This window comes from Leptonotus elevatus, chromosome 7 (assembly GCF_054856555.1).
Source record: "Leptonotus elevatus isolate MCC_2025b chromosome 7, RoL_Lele_1.0, whole genome shotgun sequence".
NCBI lineage: Eukaryota > Metazoa > Chordata > Actinopteri > Syngnathiformes > Syngnathidae > Leptonotus > Leptonotus elevatus.
Genome location: NC_141245.1, coordinates 19,077,372 through 19,097,293, shown reverse-complemented (window position 1 = coordinate 19,097,293; position 19,922 = coordinate 19,077,372). Strand labels below are relative to the sequence as shown.

At 40.2% G+C, this 19,922-nt stretch overlaps 2 protein-coding genes across 6 annotated transcripts in view; both read left to right on the top strand.

Annotated features, from left to right (window-relative positions):
• Positions 1–7,407, top strand: part of plch1 (phospholipase C, eta 1) — a 59,125-nt gene extending 51,718 nt beyond the window's left edge. For all 5 annotated transcript variants that reach the window (XM_086080636.1, XM_086080638.1, XM_086080635.1 and 2 more), the window contains 2 exons: positions 1,273–1,657; positions 3,140–7,407. In XM_086080636.1, the coding sequence (XP_085936762.1) occupies positions 1,273–1,657; positions 3,140–5,733 (2,979 nt within the window). In that variant the 3' untranslated portion in view covers positions 5,734–7,407. The remainder of the gene's footprint in view (positions 1–1,272; positions 1,658–3,139) is intronic.
• On the top strand, positions 6,849–19,284 carry LOC147171390 (extracellular calcium-sensing receptor-like). Its single transcript, XM_086080822.1, has 13 exons — positions 6,849–6,872; positions 10,051–10,191; positions 12,468–12,742; positions 12,881–13,128; positions 13,190–13,263; positions 14,381–14,560; positions 14,642–14,830; positions 14,906–15,379; positions 16,490–16,699; positions 16,763–16,886; positions 16,957–17,150; positions 18,148–18,429; positions 18,811–19,284. Exons 1-13 carry the CDS (start codon positions 6,849–6,851, stop codon positions 19,231–19,233), a joined length of 2,838 nt encoding a protein of 945 aa, XP_085936948.1. The 3' UTR covers positions 19,234–19,284.
• The last annotated feature ends 638 nt before the right edge of the window (positions 19,285–19,922 follow it).

Sequence of the window (19,922 nt, the reverse complement as noted above, 5' to 3'; positions counted from 1 at the left end):
TTGTGTGTGACATTAAACACCCTCGTCACGTAAGCCTCTTTCACACAGAGATACCGCAAAATTGTCACATCAGAGCCATAACAGAGTCTTTGTGTCTTTTAACACTTTGCCTTTTTATTGGGGCTGAGCAATTAATTAAATTCAAATTGGCATCACCGTGTCGGGGAATGCAGTTTTTAAGTGCAAGGGCTGCAATTTAGAAAGTTTAGTTTCATTTTTGATCCGTTGGTAGGCTTTGTTTTTATATATACGTATATTGGGGCTGTGGCAAAATTTTATATCTTAATATTCTTGCCAGATGTTTTGAGAATATTACTATGGTTTCAGTGAACTTTTTTTTTTTAAGAAAAAGCAATACACAAATCTAAAATAATTCATCTACATTAACAAAGTCGGCAATAAAAAAAAAAAATTCCCCTTGTGAGGAATAAGCAGTTTAGAAAATGGATGAATGGATTAAATTCCAATAGTACTGCAACTATGCTTTAATGATAACCAACAATTGTATGCTACAAGTCTTTGTTGAGTTTGTGTGCATGCGTGCGTGTGTTAACTGCATCAATGTGTGTTGTTCTGTACCGGTGCGTCCACTTTGTGTGGCTTGACACATTTTTAGCTTTCATGCTAAAGGTCCGCTTCACAGGGCACGATGCTTCTGAACCCGGCTTAAAGTGGACCATCTAAACAAATAACAGTTGGCCACTCACATTGGGTGGAGTGGGTGATGTATCAATTGCATTTTGTGGCTCCCCATGTATTACTATTGTTTTGGGGTTTTTAATCCACAAAAAATGGTGGCAGTCAAGGATTTTTTGCTATATATACATATATATATATATATATATATATATATATATATATATATATGAAATTGTTCCACTGTATTATACATAGATTCATAAAAATTACCCCCCAAAATTCAAATTTTCTAGACAATTTAAAAAAAAAAAGTGTCCTTTTCATTGAAACATGATATTTAATGTCTAGTGATGGTGAACTTCAGGTGGCCTGACACATTCAGGTTGTTGAATTGTTAATGCAAAAATAAAAATAAATAAATAAAAATATTTATGCTTAGTAAATCTGATATTGTTTTTAGTTATACAGAATAATGTATTGCTTGTGGAGTGTTAGGGTTAGAGAAAGATTTTTTTCAAACCTTGTACTGTCATGTAAGCATGCTTGCATAACCCACACAATTGCTCTTTACATTTTTTGCTGTGTATCTAAAGACACAAGCGGATCACACACTAACGTGTTTTTATTTTTCAGGGAAATCAATTTCGCGGCATCCGCGGTTTGTTCAATCGCTCTTCCAAGTCCTCGGCGGATACGAACTCGGCTGGCCTCCGGAAGCGCTCCATCAGCGACCACCTCCTTCGCCGCACGGCCAGCGCTCCGGCGAAGGGCCGCAAGAAAACCAAGATGTCGCTGTCCGAGTCGGCGGCCTCCATGTCGGAGCACAAGAACGGCGGGGGCTTCGAGGCGGTCGGGGAGGGCATGTCTGGGAAGGAGCCAGGGCTGGATAAGAAACTCCAGGCCCGGCCCCCCCTCACCCACAGACCCATCTCAATGCCTTTAGACAGGCTTCTGCAAGGACAGCTAACTCTGTGCTCTGGAGATAAGGAGCATGACGTGGGTGCAAATGCGGTCATTGGTGGGTATTCTCTCTTTTGACACTCACATTTTTACATTTTAGATTCATCAGCACCAAAGTTTATAATCATTCTGACTTATAATCAAACTAAACAAACCATTGTAATGTTTAACTTTCAGGGTCAGGGTTAGTCCATAAAAGACTACAGTGGAACTTCCTAAATTAAACTAATTGAGTATCTAAATGTGATTTTAATCAAGAACCAGAAATGGAACTTAGAATTTAGGGGTGGCGTGGCTCAGTGGTAGAGTGGTCACCTTCCGACACAGAGGTTGAAGACATCCCGCTGCACAACTTTACACTTATGAAACCCTCTCCCCACTTCCATGTACGTTAAGCTTCGCTTGTTATTCTTATTCACATGATTTGTTTGGAAAAAATAATTTTGAGATGCAAACAAATTGAAGGGTGACCAACTCTTGGACTTTGGAGGTTCTACTGTACTCTAAACTGCATGATATCTTAAATAATAATTTAGAATTTTCCATTTAGCATAACTCTAATCCAGATCCTTTGCTTACTTGCTATGCTATAAACAACCTAAAGGACTAATATGCGGTAAAACATGTGAACTGACAGACTGCAGCCTGCTCTCCATGATGCCTTAACATGCCTTTTCTGTCCCATCTTCATTTGTTGTGCTTCTCGATAGTAGAGAAGTGACTAGGATATTCCTGCAGGTAAATCAGAATTACGTGCCTCTTGTATGAAGGTTGCATCGTTCGAACAACATGCCAGTATTGCGTCCTCCCAGTGTATTCTATGTGATCCCTTTTCCACTGCACGGTGCCTACTCGGCTCAACATGGCTCTCACAACAATTTCTATAGTTCCTGCACAGCCAAGGTTGTGAGTCCCAACCTGATACCAAAAAGCAACCTCAAGCCAACTGTTGCTCACACATGCTAATATTAGCATCTGTATTTAGCTTTGGACGCTGTAGTGTTTTACAAATCTCCGCTTTGCTCCTTTGGCCCATTTTTTGTGTGCTCACAGTCTTTTGTTGAGCAATAAATCTCCCAACTGTGGTCAACAGCCGCAGGAGGATCTACTATTCTCCATTGTTGTTGTTTAGTAGCGCATCTCATTTTGCTTTTCATAGTCCCCTGCGGTACTGTTTTAAAGCTCAAACAAAACCACCCCAAACCGAAATAAGATAAGCCAGGCCGAGACGGCGCTATGCAGCGGAAAAGGGGCAACTGAAAGTGATATGAGAACGATATCGCTGTGCCATTTGATCCCATTTTATCAGTTCCATCTCTTTTCCCGATATGATGTTTTGAGCTCATGGACTCCAATGCCTCATTTTCCAGCTTCTCCCTCACAGTTGTACTTGGTGATCCATTTGTCTGTGGTCTACGTTGTATTGGCTGGATTGTTAATTGTCGTCATTTGCTCTTGTTGGATGGCTTGACGTCTTACATTCTACAGACTCAATTTCTGTGTTTTCTATTTGTTAATGTCCAACAATCTGTGTCCACAGGATCTTACCCATTTGACAGAGCCGGGTCTTCCTCTGTGGATCTTCTAATGAAATCATCCGCTTCCATTCAAAAAAGCATCCAGTCCCTCTCGAAGATGGACAACAACTGGAAAAAAGATCTCAATAAACCACAGGAGGCTTCTTATCTGGTTGTCGGTGATGATAACATTAGAAATGAGGATGATTATGTCAATTACCAGGCAGGTAACAATCGAGTCAACCAATCAGCAACTTCGACCAACAAACAGTGTAGATCAGATAAACCTGAAACTTCTTCAACCAGCACGGCGTTCACAGTTGCACCTTCTGTGTCCTCGTCCTCCTCTTCCTCTGCACCTTCCGCCGTGGCCCCTCTTTCCCCGGTCAGCATGGATCATGACCTGAAGAGTCCCAGCTCGCTGCATGACAGCACCATCTCCAGACTCATTGATGCTATGTCCTTAGGCAATGAGCAAGACACGCGAGGCTCCATATCAGCTCTGATTGGTCAATTTGAAAGCACTGCTGACCAAATTGAGTTTAAGTCCTCTCATGATCGTGTCCTTACTCCTCCCAGAGAGCTTCAAGATATCAGGTCTACTCCAACAATGTCGGGCAACCAAAATGCTCCCCAAGCCACTCCGAGAACAACCCTTTCGCCATGCACGATTCACTTGGCAGACTCAACCGGCCCTGCTCTCTTTTCCAGTCCAGAAACTGCTGATCTTGAAGAGGTCTACACCATTCTTGATGAGGAGATGCTGTCACCCCATGTATCGGTGTACAACCAGAAAAATCAGTCAGTCCATGTTCAGGCAAATACTCTGAGCAGCCTACCATCAAGCATCTTGGCTTCTTCTCCAGTAAAGGTGGCTCAAGGTTTCGGAAGCCAGCGCAATAAGTGTTGGAATGATATTACCGCAAATGGTGGGAGGATTGGAGATACAGAAGAGGTAGAGGAGAGTGTGTACGAGGAGGTATTTGATCCACCGGCACCTATAACAGAACAACAAAGGAGTTGTACTCGGAGATACACTCTTTCACCTGTGAACAAGTCTTTCCAATTATCCCATAACCACGTCGGCAATACTTTTGCAGAGGTGGAGGTGAATGTTGATGAGGATCCAACAGAGGGGAGGTTTACCTCACCAAGACAAGCATGGGAGACCATCAGTAGTCCGACAAAACAGAATGCTATTTACCAAAACGAGTCCACTCCAAAATACTCCCAACAAAGACATCCTCTGCCGTATCGTGAGCCTCAGCAGTACCCAGCATCTTCAACACCGTGTCCATCCCGATATAGTAAACCTTCGTATCAGCGGCCGAACCAACAATCCAGCATCCATTCTTCTCCAATTCATAGACCCATAGACTCTAAACTTTCCAAACCAAGACCACTCAGTCACAACGGCTACCCGAGCCCTCCAAGCAATCCATTTCATTATAATCGAGACTTTATACAACAGAGAGGCTGCCTTATGCCAAACGGTTTTTCCCAAGGAAAGCAGGGCAATCAGATCCCCAACAGTTTTCACAAGGGAAGACAAGGATATAGAGTCATGGAGCAGGAAAGATGCTTGCAAAATGGATTCTCTTCTTCAGAAAGTATCCATGTTCACTCTGCTCTGTCAGCAAATAGCTGTAGGGGCGGAGGCCTTTACTCACCAACTTCTGATTTTGATACAGTGTATAGTCACGTGGACTCTGTTGACGTTACATCCTCATCAGAGTTTGCACCGCCTTCAGTCTCGCAACCAAGCTGTCAAAATCAAATCCAAGTATCCACTCCAAAGCTTTCTTGGAACCAAAAGGTAACTGTGCCTCAGGTACAGTCCGACATCAAAGATCCAAAGATTTCAACTCTCCGGTCTTTATCAACTGATCCCCAGTCGATTACCGTCGATTCCACAATCAACACTCCGTGCAAGTCCAAGTCTCTGGGAGATCTGACGTCGGAAGACATATCATGTAACTTTCAGAGCAAATACCACATCATTAGTCGCAGTTTCATCACTCCACACATGAGGAAACAAAAGAGGATGGGAACCATGGGTGGAGGAACCTTCCAGTCCCAATCTCGCGATCCACTGACAGAACAGTTACGCAAACTGGTCAGTCTTGAGATTGAGGATAGTGACAGAGAAATGTGTCAGTCTCCTCAGTGCGATCAGGAAGCGCAATCCCCGCAGACAACGAGCACAGAACCCTCTACTTCCCGGGATATTGACGACTCACCTCCACCACTCACCCGTCGTTTATCCTCCCGCAGCCAAAGCCGAGTGCGCCACATCAACAGCCGTGCCCGCGAAAGACAGCAGGAGGCCCTGAAACCACGCTCGGGCGGCATGGTCAACGGCACCGCCGCCGTCGTTTTGAGGAATAAACCAGCTTCACAGAATTCACCTGTGAACAGACACTCGACTGGCTCTTACATCGCTGGTTATTTAGGCCAACTGGAGGACAGGGGACTTCCCGAGGGAGCTTGTACATCGTCACGGTATGGAAATGGCGATCAACATGCAGATCGCTACTGCACCGATAACTCACTTCCAACTTCAGACTCCTCCAACTTTTTGTCAGAGCCAGAGGTCTACTTCCTGCTTAGACTTTAGCTTTAGCCTAAAATGAGATAAAAGACCGAGTGTGCTTACACTGGTTGACCAAGGAATTGCAAAACGGAACGTTTTTTTCTGAAGCTGGACATGCACTGTAACATTTGTTTACATTCCAACTCACTCTGTAAGAGTTAATCACAAGACAACGCTAACCAGTGATGTGCTAACGCTGGACCTGGACTGCCTGCTATGTTGCTGTTCCACTAAGACAGAAAAGGGCTCAGAGTTAGGAAAAGCAAGTCCTAACTCTGCTTCAACTGTGCGAGAACACTGCCTCCCAGTCAGTCATTGTTCTCCAATGTTTTACTAGAGGCCGAAAGAAAAGACTTAAAATCAGCTCCCATTTAATAATGAGTCAATAGTAATTTACCTTCACTAAGTCTTATGCCCAAAGTTAGTCACAATGCGGAACAGAGATTTGACTGTTTTTTTTTTGTTTTTTTTCTGTGATGTTCTAAAGGTCATACATTTTATGACTTCACAGGAACTTTGGTATTCCTCAATATCGTTTCTCATTTGTGGTTAACTTTTGTTCTGTGAGTTTTACATGTTAGCTTCCATATTGAAGGGCCCCCCCCCTCCCCCAGCAAAGGCAGACTGGGATATAGCTCTGCGATAATCTACATAGGCAATAGAATCTGGTCAAAAACAAAAGGTAAAGGAAGCAATACACTTGTAATATCCGTACAATAACAGTATGCTGTTAGCGTGTTAACCAAAATGTTAACATAATGCTACTACTTCATCTTGATTTGCTTTGCATGATTTCTTTGCGTCACTTTGTAATGGTGGACACCACCTTCAAAGGCAGAGGTCAATTTGCACAGTGTATGCCTTTCTCAAGACTTCAAATGATGCCATACAAACAGCATTGTTACAGCATGAGATTCATGTATGAAATGTTCACGGTCTTACTAGTTAAAAGTTGTTCTCGTCTGGCGGTGTGTTGTCGATATTCTGCTTAATGTCTAAATAAAGGCAGACGTGTTATCGTTGTTCCCTGTGATGTAAAAACTGCCACACCGGAGCAAAAAAAGATTGGATTATGAAGCAGAAAGCGCTTCTTTGTATAACCTGAATATGTTGTGTATGAACAAGTAAAGGTCACCACCATGAAAGTCTTCCTTCTCGTTCACGTGAGTATTTTCATTTACGTGTAAATAACTCCGCCGTTGTGTTGGATCCTTGGACCGTATGTTTGTGCATGTTACTTAAACGTCAACATGTCGAGCATGACTATGCACCCGTTTACACAAAAGATGTTGCAGCGCTCGACTTCCGCACAAAATGAACAGTCGCACCGGGGAGGACGAAGGCTCAGACGGGGGTGAAATCTAGCCTCTCAACTTCTTTGTTGGTCTTGCTATGGTCTTAAAAAAGAAAAAAGAAAAAATAGATTTGGAACTTAAAAGCTTTTATTTTTTTTAATTGCTTTGATACAGAATACAAACTCTTGTCAGTTCTGGTGATTTTTATTTTGTACAACTCGTAACGGAATGCAAATAAGTGTACAGCGGCAAGGCCGAGGAAAAGAGCGTAGCAAAGTTGTGATTGTATTATTTTTATTGTTACAGTGTTGAACCATCTCTTTCTTTGTATTGTTGCTCATCTGAAGACTGAGCATTTTCCTACCAAGGCAATAAAAACAATGAAGTATTTGGTTTCCACTAATCCTGTTTATTTTGTCTCTTTTCCTCTCTCTCTCTCTCTCTCTCTCTCTCTCTCTCTCTCTCTCTCTCTCTCTCTCTCTCTCTCTCTCTCTCTCTCTCTCTCTCTCTCTCTCTCTCTCTTTATTATAAATGTTCTTTAAATGATACACGTGGGCCATGCGTAAAATTAATGTATATGAGCGGTCCCACGTTGCAGACGTCAAACCGTTTTTGTGGTCACATTCTCTGTTGTCTCCTAATCCACTACATTATTTTCCAACAAAATGCCAGTAACATTTGGGCATTTAATTCTATCGTTAATCTTACCAAGCCTCGGATGTAATCAATAATAAATGTGCAAAAAGTCGTAAACAGCCCCAATAAGGCCCATCATATACAATGAGGTGTAATTGCTCATGAAATGGCTGTAATGGAGCTGACGAATAGCACACCTGTTGCCCTGTGCAAGTCGGTCCCTAGTAAACCTGCCTCACCTTGTTATTATTAATGTTTGTGGAGCAGAAGCCGGATGGCCACATGTGCACACGACATCTGGCCTGTTGAATTGCCTCTTTCAGGCCACTTTGGCTATCGTAAACATTCTGCCTGGCTTCCTATTCAGCCTTGACTTACAGTTTCCCATTAACCTTTGGTTGAGGGCATTCATCTACAAAAGTCAATTTATTATTTTCTAGAGGCAATACTTTGGGTGTTACAGGCCTCACTTGAATCTCAAATATATTAAGTAAAATTTTGGGAGGAAAAGGAGACAAGAAAATTGAATGAAAAAGGGTTTTAAAAAATCAACATATACAGGAATCTGTATTTGAACTCTTGTTTAGTTTTAAATGCTTTTAGTTTTGTTTGACATTATGTCCTCTTGTGGTTTGTTTTATTTCTCGTTTTTTAGTGTCCACCTGTTCCAGCAGCTTGTGTCTTGCTTGTTTTTAAGTTTATAGTCCCCCCCCCCCCCCCCCCCATGTCCTTATCGTTAATCGTTTGCCTGCCTTTTTTGTCGTACAAGAATAAAGTGTATTTTCACACCCACTCCAGTAGGGGACACTACTGCTCATTTATTTAGTTATTTTTAATTTCAGCAAAATTGATGCACTTAATCTTTTTGTGACAGACTAGATTTATTTTAAATGAAGTTAGTGTTTGCTGTAAATTGAACCATATATTTTTTTCTTTAATTTTAATAGGGATACAATGTTAAGCAGAGGTGTACTGAACACGTTTATAGACAATTTTATCTACTTATAGTCGCAGCGGAGAGTTGGGAAAAGCGAAATAGTAGTTTATTTTTCCTTGAGGTGTGACAAAAAAACAAACGTGAGAAGCGCTGGCGTATGGTGCACACGTGCACACGTGCTAACTTGGTTTGGCTTTGTTGTTGGAATCTTTTTCCACCCTCACTCCAGAGAAAAGTCATTTTCAATCCCGGTCGGCATCATAATTTTTCTTCCAAATGCCCCGCGGCTATTATAAATGCCCACAGCAACAATTTGTCTAACATATAAATAAGGGTGGTGTGTTCTCTATTAAACAGTACAACTCACACAAAACCAGACTTTCCATTTAAGTGCGGAATATGGAAACCTTATGTTTGTCTTTTCTTAGCAGATGTTTATGTGAGGTATGCGTTCTGACTAGATTTGATGAAACGCCATTTAGTCTTGCAACATTCTGCAAAGTTTTAACATTTACTTCTGTAATTCTTTCATGTACCACTAGAGGGAGCCCACATACCACACACAGTCAGTTTGCCCACTGCGTGTATAGCCATTATTACGTATGATTCATGTTTTTCTCCACTGTACAACTTGTCAGTAGCCTACCTTTCTGGCCATCTTTTTGTACCGCTTGATATTAATCCGCAGTACAGAAATCTATGTATGTTTGCGGTGGAGGAAGTCAATGCTGACGGCGCCCTTCTACCCAGCATGGCTCTGGGCTACTGCATCCATGATTAATTGCGTGAGATAACCCCGTGGGCCCTGCAGGCTATCCTGTCTTTAGCTTCAGGCGACACCAGCAGATGAGACTTAACAGCCTCTGAGCGTCAAACTGCAGCTTATCGGCGTGCCTCCAGAAAAACTGGTACGAATACAAATTTGGTAAAATTCAAAATAAGTGCCCAAATAAAGAAATAATGTAGAAAAAAAGAAGAGTAGCACAGTTAATGTATTTAATGTGACAGTATTACTCTGTTACTGTTCCCTGGACCCGCGTCCAGGGTCCATTCTTTATGCCAATTGTGAGCTGAAGTAGTTTATAATATTAGGTAAGACAAAGCAGCTTTTATATTGGAGAGGAGGGGAAAAAAAGCTTAGATTTGAACCTGGATTTAAAAGAAAAGCAACCAATTTAGAGTAACTTGGAGCTGACAACTTCTTATGGCAGCGTATTCAATTTGCGCGCAGCATAACATCTAAATGATGCTTCACCATGTTTGCTTTGAACTCTTTGCTCCATTCCTGGGTTTATATTCCACTATCATTTCATGCATTTTGATTTAAAATATGGACATCATTTTATATTTGACCACAGATCAGCTACTTGGCCAGTTACCCGTACCTCAGTGACAACCTTCGTGTCACTCTGCATGGGGGGATGATGTCCCTGGAGGGTTTGCACTCAGCATCTCTTCCCCGACACCTTCCAGCTCCGTTGGTCGTATAACGTCTACGTGGCTGTTTACGCTGCGGCTCACGCACTCCACGGCCTCCTCGCCTGCCCGGATGCCAGCAGAGCCAAAAACAGCAGCGCCACCTGCTCCTCTTCAAAACACATCAACCCCGCTGAGGTAAGCACAGTGATGCGATTAAAAATATATTATTCATAGATGCAATTTATTCTAATCTCAATATCAAACTACAGAAGCAGCAAATAACACTTTGCATGCACGCAATCACACTTTATGATCTTCAGACTTCTATAATTTAAGTATTATAGTGGTGGCTCACCAAATTGTAAGTGCTCCTAATTGTGACTCAATGTTTTCATTGAGATTAGTCAGTGAGAAAACAAAATGGCTGCTAAAAAAAAAGGGAGGGGAGGTTGCACTAAATTTGATTGTATTTTTTCTTGTCAATTTCCCCCATCCTAGATGTATTGAATTTTTTTTCATAGACTGTACAATAGTAATGTCTATGGTACGGAGTACCAGTTTTTTTGGCATGTCCCAACCAGAGTTATAATAGTGAAGGATTTTTTAATTGTTTATTTTTTTACGAATTTTAAAAGCTCTACTTTTTAAAAAGTCAGTTTTTAGAGCTGTTTTTTTTTAAAAATTTATATTTTGTCAGAACTGATTCATTTTGTTTTCATTGGTTTTAGTAATTAAAAATAAATAAATTATGTAGTATTTGTCCAATGCAAAATAATTTCCAAATGACTGTTCGATTACAGTACTGTACTGTACTGTACTGATACTGTAAAGTAATGATGAAATAAATACATTTGAAATGACCCCGAAAAAGGTCATGTAGCCTATATCAATTACCAAAGAGACAAACTAATGACATTTTCGCTGTAATTATAGCTTTAATTTAAACGTAAAATGTAAGTTCAGTGTTTTGTTTTGTTTAAGCATTGTTGGGGGGTTTTCGTTTATGAAATCTGTAACCGCCTTCCACCCCCTTATTTGAGCTATTTTGTTAATTTCTGTTTACTATAGTCACTTTGCTTCAAAACAGTGAGTCATTTGCACTTTTTGTTTGGCACAGATTCGGCACTGGAGACGAGTGGTTAGGTCAGGACTACCACTTAATCATTCAAATGCTATGCATGTTTGGCGCCCTCTCGTGGCTTTGTGTCATACGTTCTATCAAAAGGTCAACAATCTCTTCAACACAAATAATGCTCTCCGTCCGGTTATGACAGCACTTAAACAAATAACACGTCAACACACCACACGGGGACGACATCTAAGCAAAGTACAACCTCGTCGATTGCAATTGAGGACTCCTGTGGGGAGCGTTACCATCCTGGCCTCCAGCTATGGCACCCCAAAATATTTCACAATTGTTTTGAGGTCAGAGAAAAACATCAAGAAGCACATTGTGGCCAGATAGCATCTTTTTGGTAACATTCAATTAACTAAACCATTATTAAAACTCATTTGTCAGTTTTTGTAGTTGTGTGTGGAAAGATATGGTAGTTTAAACCTGACACTCTGAAGATTAACCACTAGATGGCAGTGTCATACCATTCAAATTGTGCTTTTACTTCTTGCTGGGTTTACTGGGTTTTTTTGACTGCATATTTCACATGCAATGTTAGTCTTGAGAAGATAGTTTTTAGGGGGGCATAAAATGATATATATATATATATATATATATAGATATATATATAGATATATATAGATAGATAGATAGATAGATAGATATAGATAGATAGATAGATAGATAGATAGATATATAGATATATATATATATATATAGATATATATGGATCAGATAACCTTGTCCTTTTGGCCACTACCTGAAGCTGGCAAGCCTTTAAGATCTGAAGATGAGGGTGGGATCGTAGTTCGACTGCTAAATTGAGAGCTGAGCCATCCATGGCCTTGAGTTTAGTCAATGCAATTGAGAAGACCCTTGACCCTTGACCCTTGGCAGTATTCCAGTTCAGCCCAAGAGCAAGACATTGCTTCCAACTCTTGAGGTGTTGGGTCGTTTTCCAGAACCTCTACTAGGCTCCCTGCTAATAATGTTTTAAAGTGATTAAAAACATTTGTTTTTATCCATCATTGAAGCTGCACATCACTTTGGGAGTTTCACATGTGACCCGGGGCTTGACTTCGGTCTTACATGTAAAGAAAACAAAAAAACACAGCTGCCTGCCTTTAATGACTGTTTTTGCCTCGTGTTTGGGAGAAGGGAGTTTGTTTGGGCGTCGTTACGCCCTGGGCAGTGTGCGACACTTAGAAATAGAGGCGCCGCCAGAGAGAGAGAGCAGGAGGCGGCCACTGAGGCAAAGTACTCCTCAGGTGTAGGTTGTATTATACTTAATGTCAATTATGATCAAAATCACAGTTGTTCTGATGGTAATGTCTCATGTGTGCTTTCTGATTCGCAGTTATCCATGTCTTGGCCGTCCTGGTTGTCCACTCGCCGGTGGCCTTCATCAGCCCCGCTGGTGATCCTGGTCGGGCTGCTGAGCGGGCAGCCGGGCCTCAGGGCGGGTCCGCAGGCCGCCCACACGCTGACTTGCCCTCGGTGGGGAGCGCCCGCGAGCAGGGGGCTTTTCCAGGATGGAGATGTCATCATTGGCGGACTCTTTCATATCCACTACAAGCCTCCTGCCATAGATCACGACTTTGCTGGTGAACCAGACTACAAAGAATGCACTGGGTATAACTCGGACATTGACTTTTTATTGTTTATTCTGCATTTTTGGGAGGGATTAGTTCTAATATGTTGAGTGTTTGAGTGATTCTGTCTTTTACTATGCACGCTCAACTGATCCAGTATTTTCTCCCTCAACCTCAGTTTAGAACAACTCCCCTTACAGTACATTTACGCCATGGTATTTGCCGTGGAGGAGATCAACCGGAGTCCTCGCCTGTTACCGGGCGTGACCTTGGGCTACCACATCCGCGACAGCTGCGCCCTGCACCCTTGGGCCACGCAGGCAGCCCTCTCGCTGGTCGGCGGCGACATCAGCACCTGCAACCCTGCAACGACGCCACAGAACGGTTCTGAAAAAGGCGATGGGAAAGGTACTAGAAATAGCATCGGTAAAACAACACAATGTTTTATCCAAGAACATTTTTTAAACTGTGCAAAATGTCCCGTTAGGTGTTCCGCTGATCATTGGTGGGGCTTCATCCATAACGGCCATGATACTTTCCAGAGTGTTGGGGCCACTTTCTGTGCCTTTAGTAAGTTGATTAGATGACTTTTTATTTTTAGATGAGCTTTTATGTAGACAATAATGCTTTCTTTCGATTGGCACAGTCAGTGAGAATTTAATTTAGCAATATATAATATTATTAGGGTTATAGTTTTAGTTTGTAGTAGTGTACCAATATTGTATTTTGGTTACATGAGATTGTGCTGCATCATATTTGGAGCTGTTATTATTACGCAATACTCGAATGAGTTATTCAGTCAAATGAGAAGAGCAATGTACGTAAATACAAAATATACACTGTAAAAAAAACACACACAAATTGTATTGGAACAATATTAAAATTAAAACGATTTACATTTAAGGCAACAAAACATGCACACTGTTTGCTCCAATACGATTTGCTGAGTTGATTTTGCTGATATTTTTAAGTTGGGGGACAATACGAGGAACAATTAGTTCTGCAAATTGTTTTTTCTTTATTGTGAAATACGGGAAAGCCAGTTTTTATTTTGTTAAATTGACCAACGTAAATTTGTTTTTGAAGGTTGTTCCCTTGAACTTTTGAGTTCACCCAGCTTTTTACAACAAAGTAACCACAAAAATAACCACAAAATTAAAATATAAACATATTGGAACATTTTGAAAATGAAAAATAAACAATTAAAATAAAGAAATAAAACATGATACAAATTAAAAATATATAAATAATCAAATATATTACAATTATTTTGACACCTTTTTTTAAAAAAAAATCCCTAAGTCATTTTTCAGGTTTTCCAGGAAACACATTTTATTTAACCCTTTGCATCATGAGGATACAATTTAGACCCTCCCCCAAAAAGCAAAAAAAATTAAAACAAGACTTAGGCAATTATTTAAAGAGGGTGATGGTTTTTAAACTAAAAACTAAATACATTTAAATATTTGTTCAATATGAGTTATGAAATAGATCAAGACCTAAGATGTTAAATTATTATTATTATTATTATTATTATTATATAACATTTTAATTATTTACATGCATGAGAAGAGTGATGTATGACAGTTTTGTGCAGGGGATCCTAAAATGTGTGTTTTTTTTTTATTTATTTATGTGGAAATGACATGTAATCATGAATGTACATTTTCCTCATTAGATGAGCTACCAGTCGAGCTGCCCTTGTTTGAGTGACAGGCGTCAGTTTCCCAACTTCTTCAGAACCATCCCCAGCGACATCTACCAAGCGCGAGCCATTGCCAGGCTCGCCATTCACTTCAAGTGGACCTGGATCGGCGCCGTGGTTGCAAACAATGACTACGGCCTGGTGGCTGTCAAGGTGAATTGACAATCCAATCTGAGAGCTGTATCACTACTTTTAGTCAATTATTCTCATTATTGTCACATTACGGGCCAGTAGGTGTTCCAGGAGGAGACTCAAGCATCCGGGGTGTGTCTGGCCTTTGTGGAGACCCTGAATAGACAAAACATTGTGAACGATGCCAGGAGAGCTGCTCTCGCCATTAAGGCATCAAGCGCCAGAGTGATCCTGATCTTTTCGTGGTACACGGACGTCAGGGAGCTGTTTCTGCAGCTGGCCGAATTGAATGTGAGATGAGATGCAAATAATGGTTCAATATAAGATCTTTGGTCGTCATGTGATCCTTACGAATGCTGACACCAGGTGACAGACCGGCAGTTTCTTGCCAGCGAGGCCTGGAGCACAAGCGGCAATCTTCTCCAGCACCCCGTAACCTCACAGGTGGCGAGCGGAGTCCTGGGCACGGCCATTCGGAGCTCGATGATCAAGGGATTTGAAGATTACCTTCGAAGTTTGACCCCGTCCGGTCGCCCAGATGACGACATCTTGAGGGACTTCTGGGAGACGCAATTTGCATGCAGGCCTCGGCTTACCAATGGCACAAACCCGTCTGACCGCAGGGCTTCCCTGCCCGTGTGCAGAGGGGACGAATCTCTGGAGGGGGTGAACAATCTCTTCACCGACACCTCGCAGCTACGACAGGCCTACAACGTCTACCTGGCTGTTTACGCAGCAGCTCACGCCCTTCACGACCGCCTCGCTTGCCCTAACACACACACTGTCTCCCGGGACGGCAGCTCCACCTGCTCCTCCCACAGAGATGTCAAACCTGCTGAGGTTTGTTATTAGATGTATTTGGCTTTACACGGATGTGGTTAAACATCTTAGGCTTGAGGTGTCGAACTCAGAAGGCTGACTGATATTGTGGCAAACCAAGAAGAGAGTATGCAATTCTGTTTATACTAGGATTATCCTTTATTTGCAGTTTTTATTTATTATGATTACATTTATTTAAAATTGAAATATGGATAAAAAAATAGAAAAAAAATTAACATTGAAAAGACTACAATATTTAATTATAAAATACAAATATTTTTTTTCTTAGAATAAAAATAATTAAAAATAACCAAAAAATACAAAAAGAAATCCAAAAAAGACAGATACAATAAAAGAATACAATGCTAAAAAAAAAAGAATAAACTGATACTGGAAAATAATGTTATAATAAAAAATAAAATATGAAATAATAATCAAACAGTACCCAATAAAAATATGAAACTAAAAAATACTTTGCAAAAATATTTGCAGTTTTTATTCATTATGACTAAATTTATTAAAAATTTAAACATAAATTTAAAAAATGGAAAAATCCTCCATAAAATAAACAATTAAAAGACTACAATATATATATATTTTTTATCATAAACTACAAAAAAAATTCTTAGAATAAAAACAATGAAAAACAACCAAAAATACAAAAATAAATCCCAAAAAGATAAATACAATAAAATAAGAATAAACATAATAAATAAATATGAAACAAAAAAAATACCCCCAATAAAATAATACAATGCTAAAATAATGATAATAATGAAGAAATTAATAATAAAATATGAAATAATATTGAAACAGTACTGAATAAAAAAGAAAAATATGAAACTAAAAAATACATTGCAGAAATATTTGCAGTTTTTATTTATTATGACAAAATTTATTATAAATTGAAACTTAAATTAAAAAATAGAAAAATGCTCCAGTAATTAAACAATTAAAAGACTACAATATTTAATTATAAAATACAAATCTTTTTTCCTAGAATAAAAACAATTAAAAACAACCAAAAATTCAAAAATAAATCCAAAAAAGACAAATATAATAACATAAGAATAAACATAAATAAATAAGAAATAAGAATATGAAGAAAAAAAAAGTACATCTCCTTTTCAGCTGCTGCAGCACCTCAATATCGTCAACTTCACCACGCCACAGGGGGAGCAGCTTTATTTTCAAGGCGCCGACATCCCCGCCAAGTATGACCTGGTCAACTGGCAGAAGAGCCGCGACGGCTCCCTGAAACTGGTTCTGATCGGCCGAGTGGACGGCTACGAAATCCGCATGAACGACACGGCCGTGCAGTGGCGCTCAGGGTCCAGTCAGGTGATTAAATGAAAGTCCATTTCTGAAAATGTTACACACATTACACGTGCATATCATTTTTAGGTGCCCGCGTCAGTCTGCAGTGAGAGTTGCCCTCCTGGCACCAGGGTGGCCACCAGGAAAGGAGAACCTGTGTGCTGCTTTGATTGCATCCGCTGTGCCGAAGGAGAGATAAGCAACACGACTGGTGAGGGAACACATATAGGTCGCATGCTGTCTTCATGTACGTCCTGATCCCTTCGCTTGATATATTTCAGATTCTCCCAATTGTGACCGCTGTCCACTTGAGTTCTGGCCCAACACGGAGCATACGGTCTGCGTCCTCCGCCAGCTGGACTTCCTGGCCTTCAACGAGACCTTAGGCATCACCCTCACTGCGGTAGCCGTCTCCGGCACCTTGGTGACCACCGCTGTGTTTGTTGTCTTTGTCTACTACAGACACACACCTATGGTAAGACGTCACAGAATGGCATGTGAGCTCAAGTTTCACAAACGTTTTCACAATAACACATTTGAACCGATGACCCTTCGTTTTTTTCTAATTCTGTGCTTTGGAAAGTGAAATCAAGCAAAAAAGTAAGAATGTATTAAACCATCTCTCATAAACAGACCATCCAGCATTTAGAAGAGCTTTAATACGGACTCTTATAAATGAAGTGAGCTTTTGTTATTTGATCCTTTTTGATAGGATTGAGGAATTTCAAAACAAGTTCATCTGAGTTGGGAAACTGGGTTGAAAATTATGTTAAAATTAGTTAATTTAAAACTCCTTTAACAGCACTAATTTTTTTTAGCGCACGATTAATGATATTTGGAAAGCCTGTACTGGAGGAATTCCAGTTGCAACGCAGCAGACACGTCCACGTCAAAATTTAGTAGTGATAAATTTAATAATAATGCATATATTTGAGGAGACTGGGTTCAAGTTGTACTTTGCAATTTTAAAAATGTACAGAATTTCACAAGTTACTTCATGTTAAAGATTAGCTGCATGCACTGAACTATTACCACCGTCTTACAAATGCAATTATGCTATTTAGTGGCAGAAAAATGACTTTGACACAATTTTTATCACAGTACAGTGCATCTTTTTAATTTCAAAAGTCAATTTTATGAATTATTATGAAATAACTGTATCAATGACTGAAAGATGCAGCCATATTTCTATACCCCCCCACACTTTTATGTTAAGAATGTGAAACTTAGAAAAAAATATGTTATTGTACATTTTATTTACACAACAGGTATAAAATTTGCGATAAATTACAATTTAATTGCCTGACACCCCAATCGTTAATATTCATTTCATATGAGCTAACAAAGTTGTACATATTTTTATTTTGTATTATTTATTATGACAATAACTTATAATTAAAATAGACCAATTACAAAAATGTACTAGTAGCAACAATGCAGATATGACATCATGGCTCTTTCCCCCATTTCAGGTCCGAGCCAACAATTCCGAACTGAGCTTCCTGCTCCTCTTGTCTCTCAAACTCTGCTTCCTGTGCTCGCTGCTGTTCATCGGCCGTCCGTCCGTGTGGTCGTGTCGCTTCCAGCAGGCCGCCTTCGGCGTCAGTTTTGTGCTCTCCGTGTCCTGCCTGCAAGTGAAAACCATCGTGGTCCTGGCGGCCTTCCGCTCGGCTCGGCCTGGCGCTGAAGCCTTGATGAAATGGTTCGGTCCGGGCCAACAGAGGGGAAGTGTCTGCGTGTTCACCTTCGTACAGGTCAGTTTGTAAGTGGAGACTTGTTATAACCTCTTTTATATACACGATTTACTACAAAACGTTGGCCAAACCTAAAATGAGTATAGTGTATAACTGATATATGAAAGAATAAAACTTAAGAAAAGTGCAAATGTCAGCCTCGTTTTTTTTAATGAAGAGATTAGAGAGATATTATTTATCCAATGTCTCAAACCTCTTCAATCCTGCTTTTTATGCCTACAGAAAGCAATGACTGTATGTGTGATTTGTTTACTTTACAAAGGGTGTTTAAATACCTTAAAAAATCCATTCTATTAAAAAAAAAAACGTATATTGCAGAGTTTAGGTTCATCGTAACTGTGAGTACAATATTAAGCGATTGCGCCATTTCTTTCCAATCAGATCATCATCTGTATAATTTGGCTGTCCCTCAGCCCCCCTGAGCCTAAACCGGACTTTGATACCCCGGGGTTAAAGGTCATCCTTAAGTGCGACATGGCCTCAGTGGTGGGCTTCTTTCTGGTTCTGGGCTACATCGGCCTGCTGGCCTGCACCTGCCTCCTGCTGGCCTTCCTCGCTAGGAAACTGCCCGACAACTTCAACGAGGCCAAGTTAATCACCTTCAGCATGCTCATCTTCTGCGCCGTGTGGGTGGCATTCGTGCCCGCCTACGTCAGCTCACCCGGGAAGTACACAGTTGCCGTGGAGATCTTTGCCATCCTGGCCTCCAGCTACGGCTTGCTCTTTTGTATTTTTGCTCCCAAGTGTTTTATCATTCTCGTGAGGCCAGAGAGAAACACCAAAAAACACATGATGGCCAGGTAGGAAATTAATTTCAGCCAGGTTATCTTTTATTTTTTATTTTTTTTATTCACTATGTATAAAATATATTGTATGGTTCTTTCTTTCAGATGTGTAGTAATGGACAATATTTTATAATGGTGAACAATGTCTGATACGTTTGTACTATTTTCCTTATAGATTAATACAGCGGTTTTCTTTTTTTGAGGGGGATTTCTTACCACCACTGTGTCTGCAAAGTTAAGTGGCTTTACAATTGTAACACAAGCAAAGGTACTGTAAGCCTATTAAATGTAAAGGGGGTACACTCTTTTCACTGTATACTCATACAAAACCACAATAAATTCCCATGGATAACCAATTTTATTGTGTTGTGTATTTATTAAATGTTTTATATTAATATTATTATTATTATTATTTTTATTTTTTTACAATTGTTATACTATTTATTATGCCCTGCGGCTCTGGAATGCCCTTCCAGAGGGCTCCACAGACTGTGGAAGTTTTTAAAAATGGCCTCCAGACCTTTCTTTTTAAAAAGGTCTTTTCATTTTTATTTATTTTTTGCTATATTTTATGGTTTATATGTGGAGTTTTTTTCATCAGATTCGTCACAAGGTTTACTGTTTCGAGCACCTCCTATCAGGATATAGAACATGGGCTGGGTTAATGCCATAGTGATTCCCAACCACTTATCCAATCTCACTTTAGAG